The sequence below is a fragment of the Cynoglossus semilaevis genome, chromosome 16 (assembly GCF_000523025.1).
Source record: "Cynoglossus semilaevis isolate Cse_v1.0 chromosome 16, Cse_v1.0, whole genome shotgun sequence".
Classification (NCBI taxonomy): Eukaryota; Metazoa; Chordata; class Actinopteri; order Pleuronectiformes; family Cynoglossidae; genus Cynoglossus; species Cynoglossus semilaevis.
In genome coordinates this window covers 15304284-15325432 of record NC_024322.1, presented here as the reverse complement: position 1 = coordinate 15325432, position 21149 = coordinate 15304284, and the positions used below count along the sequence as shown (strand labels likewise).

Here is a 21149-nt window from a genome sequence, read left to right as displayed (position 1 = left end):
CTTAGTATCTCCCCGAGTGGAAAAAGTGCACATTTACCAGCCAATGTAGCCCCCAGGGCCAAAGAGCGTCTCCTCTGCAGATAAATCCAACGTGGCTATTCCAAGAAGATTTCCCCAAGCATGGAGAGGTTCATACTTTAGATTAAAAAAGTGTAATTCCGAAGCCATCTGGCTCCAGCAAAGGAATTTAAGAGCTGTGTGAATACCAGCCCGGCGCCACATCCTGGAATGGGCGATCGCCCTGGAAACAGCCCCGGGCCGTGTCCTCTTCCTCATGTTTTGTAATAACATGAGCTTGTTTTCCGTCCGCCTCGCTCTCATCTCAGAGTTGAAAAAGTAATCTCTCCTCGGCGCATGGTGGGTTTTTTGATAAGGAATCTTAACTAGGCCAAGGACTCGGAGTGAAGTCATTGAACAGTAATTAAAGCTGCGGCGACACAACGGTTCAAACTGTCTCCACCCTCAGCTTTCAGATAGAAATCCATTCAAGGATTTGGAGCTTTTGTCTTTCTTCCCTCATGAGGAAAAATCATTTTCTGGTGTCTTCTTCTTCTTCTTCTTCTTCTTCTCTCTTTTTTTATTTCTCCAGGAAGTTGGGTTTGTAATTAAGTGAACTGGTTATTATCGAGCCACTGGAGGCAGCGGAGAGGAGCTGCCTAATCACTGATTGGATCAGTCCGGTGGTTTAAACGACACTCAGACAAGCGTCCACTGATGATGTCACGCATTAGAACTAGAATTAGAGTCCGGGAAAAACGTTCCCTTCAACTGATACAGTAGAACTACTATACTATACTACGATAATACTACTATACTACTCTACTATACTACAATAATACTACTATACTACTATACTATACTACGATAATACTACTATACTACTATACTATACTACTATAATACTACTATACTACTATAATACTACTATACTACTGTAAACAACGCTTGAATCAAGTAGTCTAACGACCAGGAGACTCATCATCATCATCATCATCATCATCATCATCATCGTCGTCGTCGTCGTCGTTACTCTGTTTTATTAATAAGGTCGTCAATTCATTAAGGTGGGAGAAATCAGGGAACGTCACCAGGAACTGTTTTTATTTCCAAGGACTGCAATGAAAATAACAGATATTTTTGGTCTGTCTTCATTGGGGTGTCAAACATACGGTCCGGGGCCCAACACCGGCCCAATTGGGGTTTCAATTGGGGAAAAAATACACAAATACTTCATGTTCAGGAAATGTTTTGTAAAACTATATTTGACTAAACATGAAGATGGTTCTAATGCACCTTTGTGTAGAGTTGTTAAATCTAGAACTGTTGCCCGTCTCGACTGAGACACAAGTAAGAAGCCACGATATTAAAGCTCCAAAAACACGGCTGGTCCTGAACCCGCGTCACTAACAAATTGCTACTTTTGTAGTTAATTCCGAAAAATCTAAAAGTCAAGGAAAGAGTAAATAAACAGAAGTGTGTGGAGATAAAAAGAGAGCACTAATATTCTCAGTGCCTGGTGGAGTTTATAATCCCTCTCTGTGAGGAGATGATATTTGGCTGCCACTTCCATCTACTGTAACTCTGCGCCTGTGGTCGTTCTGTCTTTCAGGGAGCCTCTGGCGAAGCATTTGAAGTTTTTAATCTGCCGCTCCAGAGACTAAGGTCACCTTTCACAATCCCCTCACTCGGTCTTTTATTTGTTCTTGCTAAGTTCTGGTAAGCCTGCTATTTCACACACTATTAAAAGAAATCTACTAATACAAGAGCGAGGTCCTTGGCTGCCGTTATTCAGACAGGTTTTTTTTTCTCTCTCTTTAAAAAGACCCGAGGCGTCCTGTTCAGGGTTTATGACCCTAAGATTAGTCACTTTTTGAGGCTGGATGTAGCGCCCGGGGCTATTTCCGCCAGAAACTGATTTTCATATTGATGTGCAACGTGGCGCCCTCTCCAGTCCACATATTGACTCATGCATCACCTGGACTCTGCAGCTGTCAGGCCTCAGTGATAGCAAGTGGAGCAGACAACCCCCTCTGTTAATAAATAAGCAGGTGAGCCGCTGCTAGAACACGTTACAAAGCCGAGGCCCGGGGCTCCCGGCTCTGCACCGCTCCACCGTCTTATTACCATTAACGCTCCTCCAGGATCTTCAGCCAAAGTGTGACAATGATGTTTGATGAAGGATATTCACCAATCAGAAAATTCAAATGAGGACTGGGGCTGATTAATTCACTGCTGACAACAATTAATGCATTCGTGCACAGAGTCACTGACGAGCTCCACACACTGAGACGCAGACGCAGTGTGGACCACTAGAGGGAGTGTAACGTACAACCCGGGTACACGTGCCACAGTTTTGGAACCACTAAAATTTGATTGAACTGAAATTCAAAACAGATGAAATGGATTAAGGTTAAAATAGTCATTTTAAATAAACTTCTGTCCAACCATTAAAAAACACTTTAGTTCCTGGTCATAGATTTATTTTAGTTTTTCCCATTCGAGGTCAAACGTGGTTGCTGGTTTAAAACTCAGAGAACAGACTTCATCCTCCAGGTCTTTATTTTTATGGTGGTGAAGTGAAAAGGAAATGATGGAGAATTATTTGGAGCCTAGCTTTGCATGTATTACACAGCAGAAGACTAAAGAGATTATCCAGGGCCAGATGTGTCTCGGTCCGCTCAGAACACGTCAGATCCCGCTGTCTGTGACTGTCTGTGTCTGTCTGTGACTGTCACACCTGTCTCTAAACACGTCAGATTTATTCAGTTCTAAGAAGCGCTGGCCTTTGAATGTTTCCTAGACTTTATCCTTAAAAAAAAAAGCTTAAAGTTGACTGAGTGACAGTAATGCAGCATTAGCCCCGGACACACGTCACGGCGGTTTCCTTCCTCCTGAGAGGCTCACACCGTGGACGACAACATGGAGCAGAATAGTGTGACAAAACCCCCAAACTGACACAGCCCTCTCTGTTCCCCACGTCAACACGGCCGCACTTCTCTCTCTTTGGCCTAATTGTCAGGAGGATCGCGAGGCTCGACACCTTATAGAGCGTGAGCTACGGCTCCTGAGCCCAGGAACCTGCGGTTCTGCTGCTGCAGATTGCGTTTTATTGAACCGGGGCTTGTCAGCATTTTTTGGAGAGCTGGTAAAATATAATTGTGTCATCCTTTATAAAGCAGTGTTGAAATGACAGCACCCACAGAAGCTTCATTACTCTGCGTTTTATTGGGGTGTGAAGCCGGGACAGACTCCTGCCGATGAATAATGTCTCTCTCGTGCGGAGTCAAGGTAAAACACACCCGCGGTGGCGGCGCGCTCCACTGGACGAACATGGATCATTTAAAATGGAATCAATTCAGCTGAAAAATTACAGCTGGTTGCCATAATGGTTTTATCTGACGCCCATCAATACCTGCATCGATTTTCTGGTAGAATCGAAAGCCGGTGAGAACAGAGGGGGAAATAAACGGCTGCACACACGAGTATGTGAGCAGAGCTGAGACAAATGTAACGAGACGTGGAGCGACGTCCGTTCATCCATCAGGACGATCCTGTGACCGGCTTCAGATGCATCAGAACCTGACGTAATCTCACCCTGAACACGACCAGCACCAGGTTCATGGACACGAGGCATATCTTTATATATTTGATATATTATTATAAACTCAAACTGTTCCAGTTGACAAAAACAAATCCCTGAACAGCAGAGCTTTAACCTGACCAAACAACTGAACATGTTCAGATCAGTATCACGTGACGTATATTTATCTTATTATATAATTTGACAAACTCTCATCTTTAATATTAAAACGTATTGTTGCTGCACATGTTCTTGTCCACGGTGATATCCTAATTTTGTCATTTTTCAATATTTTCTGTGCAATATTTACATTTTCATATATGAAATATTTCTATAAACCAATACGCTGATTTACTATTTCTAATCTTTCTTATTTATAGGGTTACTTTATGTATTCAATTTGAATAAAATTAACATGTATCTTATTATCTACATCCTACATGACTTTGTTATTGTATTTTTAAAAAACCCACAAAAACATGATTTTTTTCCCACCGACTCTGTGATTTACCACCGTTTGTCTTTAGTCTGTCTTAAAAAGACACTGCTGCACAGTGCTGTCATAATAAAACAATAATAAAATGTAAGGATCAGGGTCAGGGATTATTAGGACAGAAGGGGAACGCCAGGATCCCAGAATTCCAAAGCTCATTTCCTCTGTCCAATCAGACTCACAGCCCAGGGACGAAAAAAAAAATCATTTACAGTAAAATCACGTAAGTATTAGGAGATTTAAGGTGATCAACGTGTCAACTGGGAACTGAAGTCTGTGGTCACATGACACGGATTAACTTTTCCTGCTCACTGTCCCGGAGCAACAGTCGGTCCATGAACGCATCGTCCTCCTCACGATCACATGGTTCAATGTCCTCAGTGTCGTCCACTGACAGTCAAAGGTCACAGTGTCGTCCACTGACAGTCAAAGGTCAAACACCAAAGTCACAGACAGAGGTCGCTGTTATCACTTCAGAGTGAGCTGGCTTTAAAGTCAGGCTCACTTTATCAGAACGAGTCAAGTCTGAATCCATGTGATTCAAGAACTGCTGTTTCACTCGTTTGTCTTCATTAATTCTGACTTAAAAGACCTGAGACAGAAATAATAGTTGGAAATTAAATCCTCCATCATTAATCAAGAGGTAATACCGCGCTGAACCACAGAGGGCAACTGTGAGATAACACTTATGGCTCAACGGGGCTAATTCTCCAGAATGAAATATGCTGCTGAGGCCAAGCATTTACAGCAGCAGTTTCACAGCCATATTTCAGGGGGGGGTGGTCACAGCCTCTGGCCATTAAGGAACGTGTGTAATATTTTAGGGCTTGTTTATGTTCTCATCTCCAACAGGTTTAAACACTAAAATGAAGGGAGGAAGACGAAGAGGAAGACGAAGAGGAAGAAGAGGAGGGAGAAGAAGAGGAGGAAGGATATTCATATATCTGGATTTATATATGTAAATATCCACATATATTTACATATATGTACGTGTACATATTTAAACACTGAAATGAAGGGAGGAAGAAGAAGAGGAACTGGACCACACACACTGACCCTGTGACCCAGGACTTCAACCTTCAACCACAGTTAGATGAAGGAAACATTTAACCTTTTACTAAACTTTTCTGTGTCTCATTATACTGACACCACTTCTGTGATTGACATGTCACCAAGCAGAGCCTGTGGAGCGATGTCTACAAATACACCAATATTAACCTGGCTTTTGGGAGCAGCGCAGCTTCTGATTGGCTGATAAAAAAATATCAGAAGTGGTTAAAGAAAGACAAATCCTCCAGATGAAAGTGCAGCGGCGGTCTCCGACCGAGGGCCTCTGGACGTGGACTCATTCATCTTGTGGACAACAGGGCGATCACATTCATCAAGGAGCAGATCTGCTCTCTGATTGGCCACAGACTGGCAGCTGATGTAAACAGTTCTTGATGAACATTAGCTACAAACTTGATTATCTCACTGACTAATGCTCTGTCACTCCGCTCTGTGAGAGGGGCCCAGCAAGGACCCCTGGTAATGAAGCCTGAGCAGGTGCAGAAAGCCCACTGACATCGGGGGGGGGGGGGGGGGACTGACAAGAATGTCTGATGAATTTCAATTACTGACCTATTAAAGCTAATGAGCTAAATGAGCAGCCAGAATCCATTTGCTGGAAAGGCAGGAGACAACAGCCCGACTGGGTTGTGTGTAACTCCCAGCAGGTAACGCTGTGATGGTGCAACTGTTACCGTGACGGTGTGTCTGCTGCCCGCTGTGAGGGAACCTGAGCTACAGCTGGTCAATGAAAACCATGGAGACTTAGTTTTCCTCCACACTTCAGCCCCGCTGCGTTTATATGACTGTAGGCCTAACGTCGAGTTACAAGTCAAGTCTGCCATCTGCTGGACAAACTGCCACAGAGCACACAGGCGGATCACGGTTAATACACGACACCATAGCGCCCTCTGCTGGATCAAAGGCAGAAACAAACGTTCAAAATCAAACAAAACAACAATGCAGCCCTGATCAACAAGAGTTAAACTAAATGTATGTTAATAAATACACCCAACATTCATCAGTATAAACTCTAACAGCTCTGACACTGGTCCAAATGACCCAGTCATCAGGGTAATTCATCTGTGAAGACAGTATGTGCTATAATCCCACCATTCATTATTGTCATCAGGGTAATTAATCTGTGAAGACAGTATGTGCTATAATTCATTATTATTATTATGACTCTATTTGACAAACCTGGTCATTTTTACATGTTGTACTGTGTTTGTAAAAGAATACTGACTGTTTATATGTGGTTCTAACCCAAAAACAAACATCAAGTACAATCACGTATCCAATGGTAACAGCACCTGAGAGCCAGGGAGTTTCTCAGGAACCTCAGGTTGTACACCTCATGTTATAATCAGTATTAAATACACAAAGCTTTTCTACCACAGCTACACGTATTCTCTGTGCTCGACGTAAACATCCGTGACCTCTGCAACAACAAAGTATGAGCAGAACGAGAACCAGAAACCGTTTATTTTCCCCAGCAGCTTTTTTTTTTAATCAAACTGGAGTCGCGGCAACGAAAAAGGAAAATAGTTGATTAGATGATTATCTTGTATAGACATGTATCAAAGGTTCCAAAATGGTGGTAAATTTATTTCATCAATATGTTTTTGTAGAAATATCGTACAAAAAAACCCGCAGGTATGCAAGATTAAAGTTTAAATTCGTTAAGCTACATACGTTAGCCGTTAGCAGGTGAGGAGATGATGATCAAGAACGGACGAAGATGCAGCTCAAACAGCTGTTGAAGAGAACTCTGCCGTCTTCCTCGGTGCTGCACTGGTTTCTCAGGAGCTCCAACATGGCAGCTCTGACGTCTGGGGTGAAGGACTGGTGGAAGTGATGGCTGATGGTCATGAAATCCAGCAGACGTTCTCCTTTAGCGCTGCTGGGATCGAAGCACTCGGTGATGTCGAAGGTGTTGTGGATCAGGTGCTCCTCATATTTCAGGCCTTGGTTCTTCAGAAATGCAATCACAGTTTTGGAGGAGCAGTACTCTTTGATGGAGTCACCACAGAGCTCCTTGTGGAAAGTGCTCCACAAAGTGTCCCAGCCTCCGTTAGCTACACCGTGTTAATTAAAAAAACAACAAAAAAAAAACAAATCAAATAAAAACACAACGGTACGAGACGTTAGAACTGAGAGGGTTTCATGAAAACAACCTCCTGATGGAATATATTCTCCTCTCTGATCTTAAAAACATTTGACCATAATGAACATATTTAAATCTCTTCACCTGTTTCAATGATGATCATCAATCTGCCGTTTTTCTTCAGCAGACTGTGGTAGAATTTCACAGTTTCCTCAAGATTATCGACATAGTACATCATCTGGAAAACAGAGTAGAAGGACTTGGAAATTGAGACATTTTAAAATAGAGTAAAAGATCAGGGTAATGTTTTCATCAGGTCCAGGAACAGGAAGTGACTGTAAAATCCTCCAGATGTTCTACATCATGTATTAAATAAATACCAAACACCTGAATCATGTGAATGAAGTCAAATCTCTTTGCTTCTCCTTTTTCCTTCACTTGTTTCTCGTAGTTCTCACTGGTGGTGTTGTACCAAGTGAAGTTGATCTTCTCAAGGCTGGAGGTTTTAGCCAACAGCGCTTTAAGACAGAAATAAGAAACGTATTGGTCACATACTTTCAATGGAACACAGATTAATCACAGGATGAATTAATAACAATGAATCATTATTATTCATAATTAATCACTATGACTGATCAAGATAAATTAACATTTCAAGTATAAAAAGAAAATATAAATTGGTGACAAATGCAAACAATGGAATTATTATTTTGGAAAAATGTCAAGACAAATATGCAAAAGTAGTAGGTGAATATTAGTCATTACTGTTCATCTCAACGCGCCAACATTTTCATTCAAAGCGTCCGTGAATCTCATCTTAGTAATAACCGCTCTACAGTCCTTTGTCATTCAGCTCGACACAGCTCAGTTTGGTGAACAAGGTTTGAGCTTCTGGGGCGACTGAGGGGCCGTCAAGCACTTCTCCATAAGACACTCATTTAAGTCTCAAGTCCTTTCCAGAACACAGTAGGATTCTTCAGATTTCTCTGTAATCAGCTGAATTATTATGGTGTCCCTTCTGTCTCCACGTCCTTGGCAGCTGAGAAGCAGCCCAGTGGTTGGCCGTGTATTCATCCTCTAAAGACGACGTCACTATAAGTCCCTGAAATCTCCTTTGCCACACTCCAAACGTGTCGGCCAAGGAGATTTCCCCCGACTATTGTCGTCACAAAAGGCCGAGCGTTGGAGCCATTTCTACAGATCGTGTTGAAACATTGATACCTTTGAAATTCTGAGTCAGTTCATCACTGCCTTCCACAACATCAGCCGTCACTGGTACATCAGGGAACATGGACCGCAGCAGTGACAGCATCTGGACGTCAATCTGACCTGGAATGATTTCACTGATTGATCAAATCCCTCCTCCACTCTGATAATCATTTACATCCAAACTGTGTATTTCCACATACCTCCACCGCTGCCAACTCCAAGAACATCCAGGCCAGTGGAACCTGTTCCAATTCTACATGGAACAAAAACATACATTTATAAAAACAACAACCAGAAAAGGTATTAAAAATATCTATTTATTCATAAACCTGACCAACTAGGAGGTTTTTGTTTTTTCATTTGAGTTTCTCAATGGTGTCAAAAACTTGTGATCTTTATTTTATATTTTAACAAACCTTTGGACCTCACAACCTCATAACATTACGACATTCTTAATCGTAATGTCACAACTTTACGATATAAAACATCATTCATAAATTTACGACCTTTAATACAAACGTACGACTTTACTCTCATCACCTCAGGTCTTTTCACTCCCTTAAACTTCAAACTTTATTCTTGTATTTAATATATGGTTCTACTGCTCACACAAAACTGAGTTCTTTATGTAAAAAACCCCTAAACTTTACTTGCAGATTGCAGTAACTTAGTGTCAGTCTAAAACTACTAGAACTTCCTGTTAAGTTTAGCCAGGAGCTCAGACAAAAGGCTGTGGAAAAGGACAGAATCGACAAAATCACGGTGTATCAGTGAAGTACTTCGTAGTACACGTACTGTTTAAATTCCCCCGGCAGGAGGCTGTTAAGACTCTGGACAATGGCCTCGTGTTCTCCTGAATGTTCTAGGTAGAACTGAAAATTCTGGACACATTTGCCGTCGTAGCAAGTCCACTTTTTTTCTGCAGCCATGGCTCAAATCTGCAAGAGAAAAAAAAAATCAGGGTCCAAACGAAGATAAAGCTGTTTGTAAAAGAAAGGCTGAAATCAATGAGATAACAGACCAACCTGGAGAACGTGGAGGTCAAGGCTGCAGTCAGGAGCTCTTCCTCTGCTCACTCTTCTATGGCGACAGTTAATGTTTGTGTTGCAGTGTTGCGTAACTCTAACGTTGGCCTATCCCCGAGGCAGCAGCAGCCGTCGCATTCAGATCAGAATGAAAAAAAAAGAAAAAAAAAAAAAAAGAAAAGATTGATTCAAGATTGCCCATTCCCCAGAAAAGATTGATTCAAGATTGCCCATTTTCAAAACGACTTGAATGTTTTACACTTAAACCTTGGTGAGCAAAGACATAAAAGTCAGTTGCAGTTTGTAACTTCATTGTTACCTGCGTTATTTTACTGCAGATTAGTTTTTCTGACAACTTTTTTTTTTTTAAAGAAAAGATATGTTCAACAGCAACAATGTCAAGAGTCAGTGCCAGGTGACACTTGACCTTAAGGAAGAGGAAAAAAAAACAAAAGTTCTTCTTCATGTTGGCCACTAGTGGCAGCAGCGAGTTGACCTATAGCATGGGTCAGTGACCTTTCTGAAACAGAGCCCTGAGAGAGGGCAGTCAGTAACACAAGAAGCTACTTGTTTGAAACAGACTCCCTGAACAACAACAACATAATAAAAAGTTCTTTTTACCATCGTCTTTGAACCATTTGAATATCGTTCAAGTGACTCTGATTTAAAGGCACAGTAACAGTAGATTTTTTTTCATCTCTAGACATTTAAAAAACAACAAAGAGAAAGACCATGTTTAGGTTCTGTTCAAATGGTTGTTTTGTTTTAATTTGTGGTCTCCTTTATGAAACTGCTACAGTATCAGAATAAACAGTTCTGAAAATTAACTCTGAAGTGTTTAACTTACTGTTGCACTTTAACCTTAATTAATGTGGCACCACGAAGTCCTACAAAGTTATTCCATTAATTCTATTTTTTAAAAAACATTTTAGGAAAGTGTGGTCAATAAAGACCCACTGTTTTTGTAGATGTTTGACCTCAGAACACGATTTAAATCGACTTCCCCGTCACTGTATCTGTTCATTTGCCAACGTCGACCTCAAGATGGCGCCAACGCAGCAGTTATCGTCGGAATGATCGAACAACTTCCGGCTGAACACCACATTAAACTACGCTTTTAAAATCTGTACGATTTATTAAATATGGCTTCCTTTTTAATTAAGTTTGTCCCCGAGATATTTTTGATCAGTTAAAAAGTCTATTGTTTTACCGAAGCAGTTTAATTTGAGTGGCTGGTAAATGTATTTACCTACTGATAAGTAAAGAATAAGGAGAGCGACAACATACTGTATTAAACTGGCCTAAAAATAAAAAATACAACGTACAGTCTTTTAACTTCGATTTTGTTAGTTGCTAGTTCAAACTGTTATTTAACAGAGGATATAAGTGACACTTTTATTGTGACAGCCACGGCAGCTTGTAAAGTCAAATCGACTTTGACATGTGTTAGGGGTTAAAGTATTCACGCAAGAAGTTCTTTGGATCAAGATTAAATCAGCATCGGGATCAAATGGGAGCTGGGATTAATGTGCAGTAAAACTTTAAACCACACCGAGGTTAAAGATTAACGCCGACAATCGGCCGACAGTGATAATAAGGCTAAAGGTTTTTACTGCTGCGGCCATAAATGACGGCGCTGTCGGCGGGAGGAGCTGCTTCACCGAGGCCTGCTCTCCTTTCCTGTCTGCTGCAGAGGGCACTCGGATATTTACTGCGTCACATCAGTTCAGCACTGAAAATGTCTCATAATGTGCATTCTTACCGCCACTAGTCTGACTCCAGTGACATTTAGATGGAACGTTCCATCTGCTGGACTGCACACGGAATAACATAAAAACCTTCGAGACGAGCGAACGGTCTGAATTCAAGATGACACACCGTGTTAGTCTAGCGCCGTGACCAGGGGTTCGTGTGACTCTCTCAGAACCAGAACATTACGCCGAGCCAAAGGCATTTGTGGGGGGAGCATTCATACAGAATGACATCTGCTCCGTTAACTCCATGTTTACAGCCTCCGGACTATGTCGTTGTATAAACGAATGAACACAAGTCCTCGACGTGTGTATTTAAACATTTATCAACTTAAAAATAGTTATACATTTATTTACCGTGTGCCTTTTCATGGCTGCCCACTGACGTCACCATTAGTACCGGCGGTAAACTCAGTTCCCTTCGTGGATACTGGTTCGTCTTCAGGTGATTAAGGTGATTCACTTCACCTGCGTCGTCGACCGATCACCGCCGTAACTAACGTATTGGAGCGGAGGAAATGTGTTCCTTGTGACTTTATCACAACATTACATTAAATGTATCCCTCCCAAAATACGAAAAATATAGCTGACATCACACTGTTATTTTTTACTTTATTTTACCTTTTCTCTTATCTAAAACTTTTGTACCAAAAATCGTTACAACAAATATTCGTAATCAAAGAAAAAGAAGAAGAGTACTCGCAAAAATCACGTGGTTGCAGCCATTGACTGTTTGAAGTCTGTGCAGGTCACAATGTTATCTGTTTTATCAGTCAAAGTAGAAATAAACACTACAGATTAGGAAGCCTACCCCCTCCCCCCATACGATACTAATAGTAACCACTAGATGGTGGTGACTTTAGGCAACCTGCAGATATCTTCATGTTTGGCCAACTACAGTCTTCACTCCCCTGACAGAGAATGTGTCAAATGCAGGCAGTCCTTCAGGCTATAGTATTTATAAAAAAATATTAATATGACACCAGGCAAATATTTCAGGGGGGAGGATGGGGAGGGGGGTAGAGAAGGTGTCGAGGAAGTGCTAGCTTTTACGATGCCTCGGGCAAACTCCCTGTTTTGGCTTCCCATCCCCATTAAAAATGTTTCCAGCTCCCTGGTCAATAACAAATGCCATGTTGCAGAACTGTCATCTAAATCACAGAGTTGAAATCATAGTGTTGTACTTTCCAGAACCGTTCTGTGTTGGTAAACAGTAGAATAGAAGATCCAACGCCCAGGTCTGTGGCTGCGTCAGAAGAAACAAAACTCAATTAAACTATTATATTTATGACCAGAGGGGTTTTCCACCCTGCTGTGTAATTACTGCACTGATGATAATTAGGTTTTTTTTCATTTGGGAAACTTTATATCACTCACAACCAACATAATGATTCTATCTACTGCTCCTCTCTTTTTTCTACACACCTAGGACAGTGATGAAGTTATAAACATATCCTCATAAAATGAAGATTATTATAGACTTAAGACAAGTTTCCATTTAACCTCTAGAATAAATAAAAATCATCTCTATATACTGATAGACCTTAAGAAGACAAAGAAGGAAAAGCCGCAGAAAAGACCCTTGAAAAATACTGTTAATTATAAATCCACATTATATTAAATTGTAGTATATTTGCTGCTAAGATTTCCTAGTGGGTTCCACTTCTGTTCACGTAATAAGTTCACGTCTGCCAACATCACTATACTAATATAGAGCAACTGTGCCAAGAGGGAATATCAAGACAATATTCATTCTGATTTATATCCTCTTACGCCTGGGCAAACATAATATTCTCAGCGACTGGAGGCCTGTGACTTTTTAGGAAAGGTAAAAGTGTAGGTTGAGTTATTTGATAAGGTGAGGATGTGCAGCTGGATCATTTGTAACTGACTCTCTCAAACAGTACAATAAAGATGGACTATAAAAAGTGATGGGTCAATTTATATTATTACATCAGAGGATGTTGAGCTGAGTGAGAAAAGAAATTCATACTGAGAGAATAAAGGAAACGTCACATGTGGTGCAATGACTGTCACAGCCAGAGCTTCTCCACTTAGATCACACAGAGCAGGGATTTGAACAAACACTGCCAAGTGTTTAGTTACTGTATCTAGAGGTTTTTTAAACAGAAAACAATCATCAGTGTTTACTAGCTTAAGAATACTGGCTGTATAAAAGAAATATTGAGGTCAACACTTTAGGGTAACTGAGTGAGTCCTTAAAGTTCACAGAGAGACAGCATGAATGTTATGGATGGCTATTCTTTTTATCATCCTATTCCATTCTCACCTTTTGGTTCAACAGATTCACATCTCTTTAAGTACTTTTGTATTTCTAGAATATTCTTCGTCTGAAGACAATAACGTCTATAAATGTCTGCAGACGTTGGATTTTCTTACCACAACTCTGTGGAGAACTTAACTTTTAACCTCATTGTGTCATTAGGATTCATTAACATCACAATTTCTACCTTTGTCTTTTTCACTTCAAGTTATATTGAAATGGTGTTCTGTTTATGTGATTAATTAATGGTGTTCTTCGAGGCTAGGCTAGGCTAAGCTAAGCTAACCCCTTGCTATTTTTTGTGTCTTAGCTCGGTTAGTAACTCTACATCCTGGAATTACTGTCACCTGCTGGGAGTAATTTATACTACTAAATATAAATGTATTATCACAAAATAATAAAAATAAAAGTACTGTATGGATCATGGGAAACATTAAAATTCTGGATTCTACAAACACTAAACCAAACATTTGACTCAAAGTTTGGTTAAAAACCCACCTCTTCCAGCATGACCTTGAGTGACTTCCATTTTTCTGCTCATGGGCTCCATCTTAGTTTATATTGATTTCATCAGCCTCAACATTCTTATCTATGTCCCCAAGGGCTGCTTAAAAACTCTCTAATCCCATAGTTTCAGTTTAGCCACTGAGATTAAGAATAGTTTAGAAGTTTTACATCTGTGTAAAATCCCTTTGAAAAAGATAAACGTAAATCCTTTGTCTGAGGAATGTTATCATGATTACTTTAATCATCAAAACCTGTGCAGAGTCTCTGAGCTGTTCCACACACTTCAGATACTTGGTGTCAAAAAAAAAGTAAAAGAAAAGTAAAATGCTCTACAGGCATTTGTACTCAGGAGACCAATTAGAAAAATGAGTCGTTGGTGTGAATGAGGCTTTAGAAACAACAGCTCTTCCTGTGTTAGACTAATGTGGTGTCTACAGATCTGTTTATCTTTGTGGAACGTTGCACCTAAATAACTTCTAATTAGTCGGGTTCTACACCTACAGTCACAGATCGTCAGGTGTCACTGACTGAATCACTAACACTGTTCTGATCTGGTTATTTGAAGAATCTGTTAATTGGTAACAGGCTAGTATTCTGGTAGTAAAACTATTTCAACTTTTATAGTCATCATTTCTTAATAAAGGATTAATTATGAAAAGAACTGATCAGACTGAAGGGTGGCTCAGAGCTGCCTCTGCTTTCAGTATGAAAATCCCCCCTTTCATATGCAGCGCTGTTCTGTTTGGATCAGATGTGACAAGACTAATGTAGTGGATGCAGAAGAACACCCTCCACCTCTACACCCTCCACCTCTACAGCCTCTACAGCCTCTACATCCTCTACATCATCTACATCCTCTACATCATCTACATCATCTACAGCCTCTACATCATCTACATCCTCTCCACCCTCTCCAGCCTCTACATCCTCTACACCCTCCACACCCTCTACAGCCTCTACACCCTCTACAGCCTCTACATCATCTACATCCTCTACAGCCTCTACATCCTCTACACCCTCCACACCCTCTACAGCCTCTACATCCTCTACATCCTCTACATCATTTACATCCTCTACATCATCTACATCCTCTACATCATCTACATCCTCTACATCATCTACATCCTCTACATCATCTACATCCTCTACATCATCTACATCCTCTGAACACTGCTGCAGCGACTCCTAATGAAGTGGAAATGCCTAAAACGGATTCATTTCATGGTAGACTCTGTTACTTTGATTCCTCTTCTCTCCTTTTCTTGCACTCCTTGCTGGTATTTTTCATTTCAAAACCTTTCCATAAGGAAAATAAACTCCTTATCAATCGGATCAATCCTGATCAGATGCAGCCGCTGCCGTCGCCAGGGAAACCTGCAAACCTGTCATGAAAATGAAATAAATTGAACATGACAAGATCAGCCTCGTGTTCAGTCAGCCATGACACAAGTATTTGAATACAAGACTTTCTTAAACAGTAGACAGTCTTAAATAAATACATTTGATGGGAACAAAAGCCCCCCCCCCCCAACCTGGAACATCCTGGGATTATCAGACTGGGAATCAGGCAAGAAGAATCTTATCACACCTTCATCTGTTCCAGGCCGAGCCTCTGAGCCTGTATCAGTAATTATAATTTATCAGGACTCCAGAGTCAAGACGCTGATGAAGATCAGAGCAGGAGGAAGCGTCTGTCTGAGAAGGTGAGCAACAACAAGAAAAAACTGGTTTTATTTTCACATTGTAGCACAATTTATTTGCATTTTCTCTCCATCTCAACAGCAACACAAATATCGTGGTACTGTAAACATGAATGAACAGAGTGTGAATTCTCCGGGAGCCTACAACAAACTGTACTCCAGTCCGGTGTACGTCGCCCTCTACTGTATCTCTGTCCCTGTGTTGGCCAAAAACATATTAAAAAAAAAAAACGACTCAGAAATGTTTGGCAGCTTAAAAAAAAAACAGAATCTTTGCAAGGCCACTTGGAGCATGTTCTGTCAAAAATGGATCAAGCATGCCTACATACGACCAGCGGCTGACGCACAGACGTGGTTACGTGTGGTGACAGAGTGTGTGGTGGAATACATTCAGGAGGAGCTCAGGCAGCGACAGACTGAACCTCCAGTTCACCGAGGCAGAAAATGATGAACCACAGGGAGAGCAAAAATAATGCAGAACCTAACCTGCAAAACCTCACATTATAATATTTAAAAATGTATTTGGTAATTGCACTGTTTGAGCCCTGTTTAATAAATAAATAAATACATAAATAAATCTAATATAAACTAATATGTTTTTATGGCAGAAAAACGTTTTAAACCTGCCGTTTGTTTTGTGCTTTATGTCTAGGAAACAAAAACATCAACAGCTGGAGCCCTGGCTTGCCATCCACGGCGCCACCTGCTGGGTGGGGCACTGAAAAAAAAGCCCTAAAAACAAAAAAATAAAACAATAGACAACAGAAAATAAATAACAGTTATAATGAGCTGCCTGACTGGTGTCCTTTTCCCAACAGCGCCCCCTGTTTTTTCCACATTTATTTGTTCTTTTTTTATGCATAGACTAAATGAGTTTAGTTCCTTCAGCAGGGGGCGCTACAGCAGTGGACAGCTCAACAAAAAGACCAGTCACAGTAAATAGATGTATGTGTTAATATATTTATATTTGTGTCACACTGTTGTTCTGTGTGGGTGGATTTTAGTCATTACTGAGAGACAAACACTTTTCCCCTCAGTGTGTTAATTAATTAATTAATCAAATGAATGATGGTGATTAACAGGTTCATTTTAAAAGCCCTAGTTTGTTTGTTTTTTTAGCATCGAGTCACGAGGTCATTAATGTTGGGGCGATGTGGTCGTCACGGGTTGGAAGGCACCAAACCAGAACCTGCCTACGACATTAGCACAGAGCCGGTTCAGGCCTACAGTAGGACAAGAAAATATAGAATAGAAACCAATAAAAAGATGGCCTACAGTAGGACAAGAAAATATAGATTAGAAACCAATAAAAAGACAGAAACGAGGCTAAATTATAACTCAGTACTTTGTGCCAGGAGGAGATCATTTTTGCGTTCTGCCCTTGATGGAGGTGAACTGTTTATGTGGCGTTATTTCTGTCATGCTGGTAGCAGATCATTAGCATTCAAGAAGTGTCAGTGTCTCTCTGATAACTCTGGACAGCCTCCGTCCCCTCACAGTCTTCTCTCATTGTCCCCTCACCTAGTCCTTGGTGGCAGAGTGCCCCCTTATGATCGGGGGGAGAATTTACTGCATCGTTGAGTCGTTTCCATCGAGGTGCGCCTGCTGTTGGTTTTCACGCAGACGTAACATATGGCATCGTCAAGTAAACACAGTCTGACAGCAACAGTTTGCATCACAATGAAGACGCTAGAAAACTCATCTGAACGGAAAAGGACTTAGCACTAACATAGTGCATAAAGCATCTGTCAGAAATAGAAAAAAGGCTGTTTGTTGACTCAACAAAGCTCAGAGTCAGGTGTCAGTGGTTCTGATGTTGTGACTCAGTGCTGCCTAAAGATGTTTGGACTCCTGGAGGACAAACCTCCAGAGCTGCTGGGTCCACCTGTCACTTCCTGTCTTTACCCTGGATCTTAAACTCTGCGTTCACTTTTTTTCCATTATGAGCAACTTAAAAAATACTAAGGTCCTTTCATACGTCGTGTTATCACCTCTGAGTTCTCAGCCACACACCTGGGTGACATCACCAACAACAACTGGAGCTGGTCACTGAGTCCATCTGCTCCACGTCACTGTGACGCCCACGTGTCTCAGCTCAACCGGGTCAGGAATCTGAAGGAATGTGATGGACGTGTTAACAATCGGAACACAGTGGGGAGTCTTCCCGGAGCAGAGCTGGTTACATGTCCATGTCACCGTCGTAGGCCAGGGTCAGGGGCTTCTGTGGCGGGGCGGACGTCTTCGTAGATTTGGACGGCTTACTGTAACGGAAAAAAAAAGAGCTGTCATTAGATCGAGGAAAAATAAATCTGATATTGTTGCAGCAACAAAGACTGATGGAGGAGGAGAACGCTGACAGTCTGTCTAAATACCAGGTAGTTTATGTAAAAAGGAAAAAATCATTCACCATCATCACATGGACTCGTCCAACAGCTACAGCAGAGACTGTGGATGAAGGTGGAAACACCACGGCCACAGACCATTATTTATTTATTTATTTTTCTTCCAGAATGATGTTTATCCCTGCGGTGGTGTTCACATGTTTGTACTAACAGAGTCAGGGTGCAGTGAAGTCCAACTGTTGCCTCATCAAGGCCTGAAATGACCTCTGGAATGACCCCTGAAATGACCTCTGGAATGACCTCTGACCCAGCGACGGTGGGCAGTTTGTTGTTTGTTGTAGAATTCCTAATAAAAAAAGTTCTTTGATCAGACGTACCAGAGCAGGTATGAGAGGGTGATGACGAAGAGTATGACGACGAATCCAAAGGCAGTCACGGCGTAAACCCAGAGCTTCACTCGTCCATCTGTGGAACCAGAAGATCGACATCATCACAGGGAGAACATAAAACCTTCTTACTCTGATCACCATGATCCATCATGATTAAACCACACTTCATCTGCAGATATGATGATGATGATACACACATATATATATACATGTCGTATGTATTTACTTTATATTTATATTCACGTATATATATATATATATTTACAAATATATTCATATACAGTATATATACACTTCATATAGAAGATTTATGTCTACAACTCTGAATCATTATCAGTTTTTCCTCCAATATTGAAAACCCGATAACGATTCTTACAGATTTTACTTAATTATGTTAATATGTTAATATGTTAATATGTTAATATGTTCAGCCGATATTAACAAAAACATCCCTCCATGAAACCACTGCTGCTCAGTGTCTGAGAGAGAGAGACAAAGAGAGAGAGAGAGAGAGAGAGAAGAGACAAAGAGCTGTGGGTTCAGAGGTTCAGAGGTTCAGAGGGTCAGAGGTGGCAGAACCATCATTTCAGTACCGGGGCCCACAGGTGGGAGGCTCCACTCACTGAACAGGTCCTGGTTCTGGGCCGGCCCGGGTCTTAATCTTCCAGAGTTAGTTTTCACGTCAGCCTTCTTGTTGTTGTCCAGCCCCGGGGTTCTGGTGCAGTAGTCCAAGAAGCCGTGCGTGGTCATCACCTCGGTGTAACCCTTCTCACAGCCACACACCCCGCTCTGCCAGGAGAACACGGTTTAGAACCCACACCAGTCACTGTTTCAGAACCGTGCTGACAGCACAGTCTCTGAGGTGGGTGAAAAACTGCTCTGAGCTCATCAACCATGTTCATTCAGCCCGACATTAAACCGAGGCCCCCTAGGGGACGATTTATGCAGAATTCAGAGACTGATATGAAGAATGTTTTTTTTTTTTAATTGCTGTTCTGTTTTGGAATTTACGTGCAATTACATAAAGGGTACATAAGGGGCAGTAAAACATCAAGCGTTAACTGTTTTTTCTCATTTTCATTGCAGCCTGTGTAGCCTGCCCCCCCCACTGCCCCCCCCCCCAGAGCCTAGGTGTAATTAATAACTGACACAGAGCCCACTTTCATTGGTCCTAACGTGCTTGTTTCTTTAACGGCCTGTACTTGACAGAACGGCCCGTCAGGTTCCACGCCGCCGCCTGCTCACTACGTGGGAAACACAGTGTGAACTATGGAGATCACAGCGGCTCGATCGAAGCGCGATGAACTCACCGGCGTGCAGTGTGAAAAGGGTTTGGTGCACGGAGGATGGCAGTGTCTGAGCGTGGTCGGCTTCTTCTGCAGGAAACAGCCCCCTGGAGGAAAACAACAGCCTTTTAATTCCTCTTCCGTCCTCCATTGATCACTGAGTGAATGTAGTGCCACGCCTGATTAATGTCCTGGGCCTATCCTGCTCCCTGATCAATCTGTGAACATTTTAATTCCAACATGGAAAATTGCGTGTCAGAATATCAGAGAGTAATGCCCCGGGCCGCGGAGGCTGGCGTCTCCTTCTGGTCTCTTATTCGTCAGAACGCCCTCATGGTGGCGATAAGATCACATTCACCCGCTGTTAGCTTTTGTTCACACCCTGCTGCTACCTTTCCTCCCTCTTCCCACAAATACAATTCCAGGATTATATTTATATGGATTGAAAGCCTCACGGCTCCGAGTGGGAATTATTGATTACTTATGTTAAGAGGGAGCGGAGGAATCGATGGAGACTCCTCCAAGAATGAAGAAACTGGGAGACAAGAATGAAGAAACTGGAATGAGCTGTTAAAATCAGTGTGTGGTGATTAACACCAGCTCACACACACACACACACACACACACACACACAGGTGAGTGAATTAAATATGTCATCATCTGTCGTCAGGATTATTACCACAGAACACGGACTGATGAATGACAACAATGGGCTCAGCTGAACCAATCAGGTGGCGAGATGTCACTGCCTCATGTAGATTCCCCAACAGGTGTTACAACGATAACGTTCGACTGGCGCCCCCTGTCTTCAAAGCTGACATATGGCAGTGTATCGAAGAGGCCGTGAGGTGGAAACATTGATTATTTATATCAAAGAGTGGATTTGATGTAAACTTAATTAATTTATTAGTGATGTATCTGAAAACCTGTTTCTGTTTTTCTAATCACTCCATAACGACGTGGCTCATGATTCTGATCCGTTGTTGACGTGTTATTCCCACTCCTACTCCTGAACTGAGACGTGGATTAAAAGCAGTAACTAATCCAACAGACTAGACCAGACTAAACAGGAAGATTAAAGGCAGCTGCCTTTGTTCTCTGGCTCTGATTGGCCTCAGAGCTGCAGAACAGCAGCAGAACTGGGACACGCTCACACACACATTCATGTATTTATACACCGGTGGGTCTGTGTGTTCCCTTGACTGTGTCTGCGTGACCTGACTGGGGGGAGGAGGGGGGAGGAGGGGGGAGACGCTGCCGCTCCTCACCTGTGACATTGACACCATCCGAGCGCTGACACCACACCACCCGCTGGTTGTTGCTCCATCCGCCCGCCCTCCAGTGGTAACTGTGGCATTTTCCCTCTGTGTCAGAGGCAGAGGCAGAGGAGAGGCTCATTAGCAGTTTGTGTTGGCCATCCAGCTCTGCT

The 21149-nt window shown here is 41.9% G+C and overlaps 3 protein-coding genes across 4 annotated transcripts in view; all 3 read right to left on the bottom strand.

Annotated features, from left to right (window-relative positions):
- Positions 1-6590: 6590 nt before the first annotated feature.
- Positions 6591-11741, bottom strand: hnmt (histamine N-methyltransferase). Of its 2 annotated transcripts, none has more exons than XM_008328899.3 (8): positions 11570-11741; positions 9462-9569; positions 9232-9374; positions 8637-8689; positions 8449-8556; positions 7615-7745; positions 7372-7465; positions 6591-7198 (listed from the first exon to the last, which is right to left on the bottom strand). In XM_008328899.3, the coding sequence occupies exons 3-8, from the start codon at positions 9363-9365 to the stop codon at positions 6846-6848; spliced, it is 873 nt and encodes a 290-aa protein (XP_008327121.1). In that variant the 5' UTR covers positions 9366-9374; positions 9462-9569; positions 11570-11741; the 3' UTR covers positions 6591-6845. The 2 variants fall into 2 exon arrangements, with proteins under 2 accessions (XP_008327121.1, XP_008327120.1); XM_008328898.2 differs by lacking the exon at positions 11570-11741 and adding an exon at positions 11224-11381.
- Positions 11742-14395: 2654 nt separating this feature from the next.
- LOC103392331 (coiled-coil domain-containing protein 1) lies at positions 14396-15544 on the bottom strand. Its single transcript, XM_008328917.2, has 2 exons — positions 15536-15544; positions 14396-15188 (listed from the first exon to the last, which is right to left on the bottom strand). Exons 1-2 carry the CDS (start codon positions 15542-15544, stop codon positions 14766-14768), a joined length of 432 nt encoding a protein of 143 aa, XP_008327139.1. The 3' UTR covers positions 14396-14765.
- Positions 15545-17481: 1937 nt separating this feature from the next.
- The window catches only part of thsd7ba (thrombospondin, type I, domain containing 7Ba), an 87876-nt gene continuing 84208 nt past the window's right edge, over positions 17482-21149 (bottom strand). The window contains exons 27-31 of the mRNA XM_025063806.1: positions 20989-21084; positions 19745-19827; positions 19028-19223; positions 18423-18510; positions 17482-17964 (exon numbers count right to left, since the gene is read on the bottom strand). Coding sequence (XP_024919574.1) covers positions 17883-17964; positions 18423-18510; positions 19028-19223; positions 19745-19827; positions 20989-21084 — 545 coding nt within the window. The 3' untranslated portion in view covers positions 17482-17882. The remainder of the gene's footprint in view (positions 17965-18422; positions 18511-19027; positions 19224-19744; positions 19828-20988; positions 21085-21149) is intronic.

Coding starts and splice junctions, on each gene's coding strand:
- hnmt (XM_008328899.3), bottom strand. CDS start 9,365: ATGGCTGCAGAAAAAAAGTGGACTTGCTACGACGGCAAATGTGTCCAG. Junction 8,557..8,636: donor TGGAGTTGGCAGCGGTGGAG/GTATGTGGAAAT, acceptor AAATCATTCCAG/GTCAGATTGACGTCCAGATG. Junction 7,746..8,448: donor ACTGACTCAGAATTTCAAAG/GTATCAATGTTT, acceptor TCTGTCTTAAAG/CGCTGTTGGCTAAAACCTCC.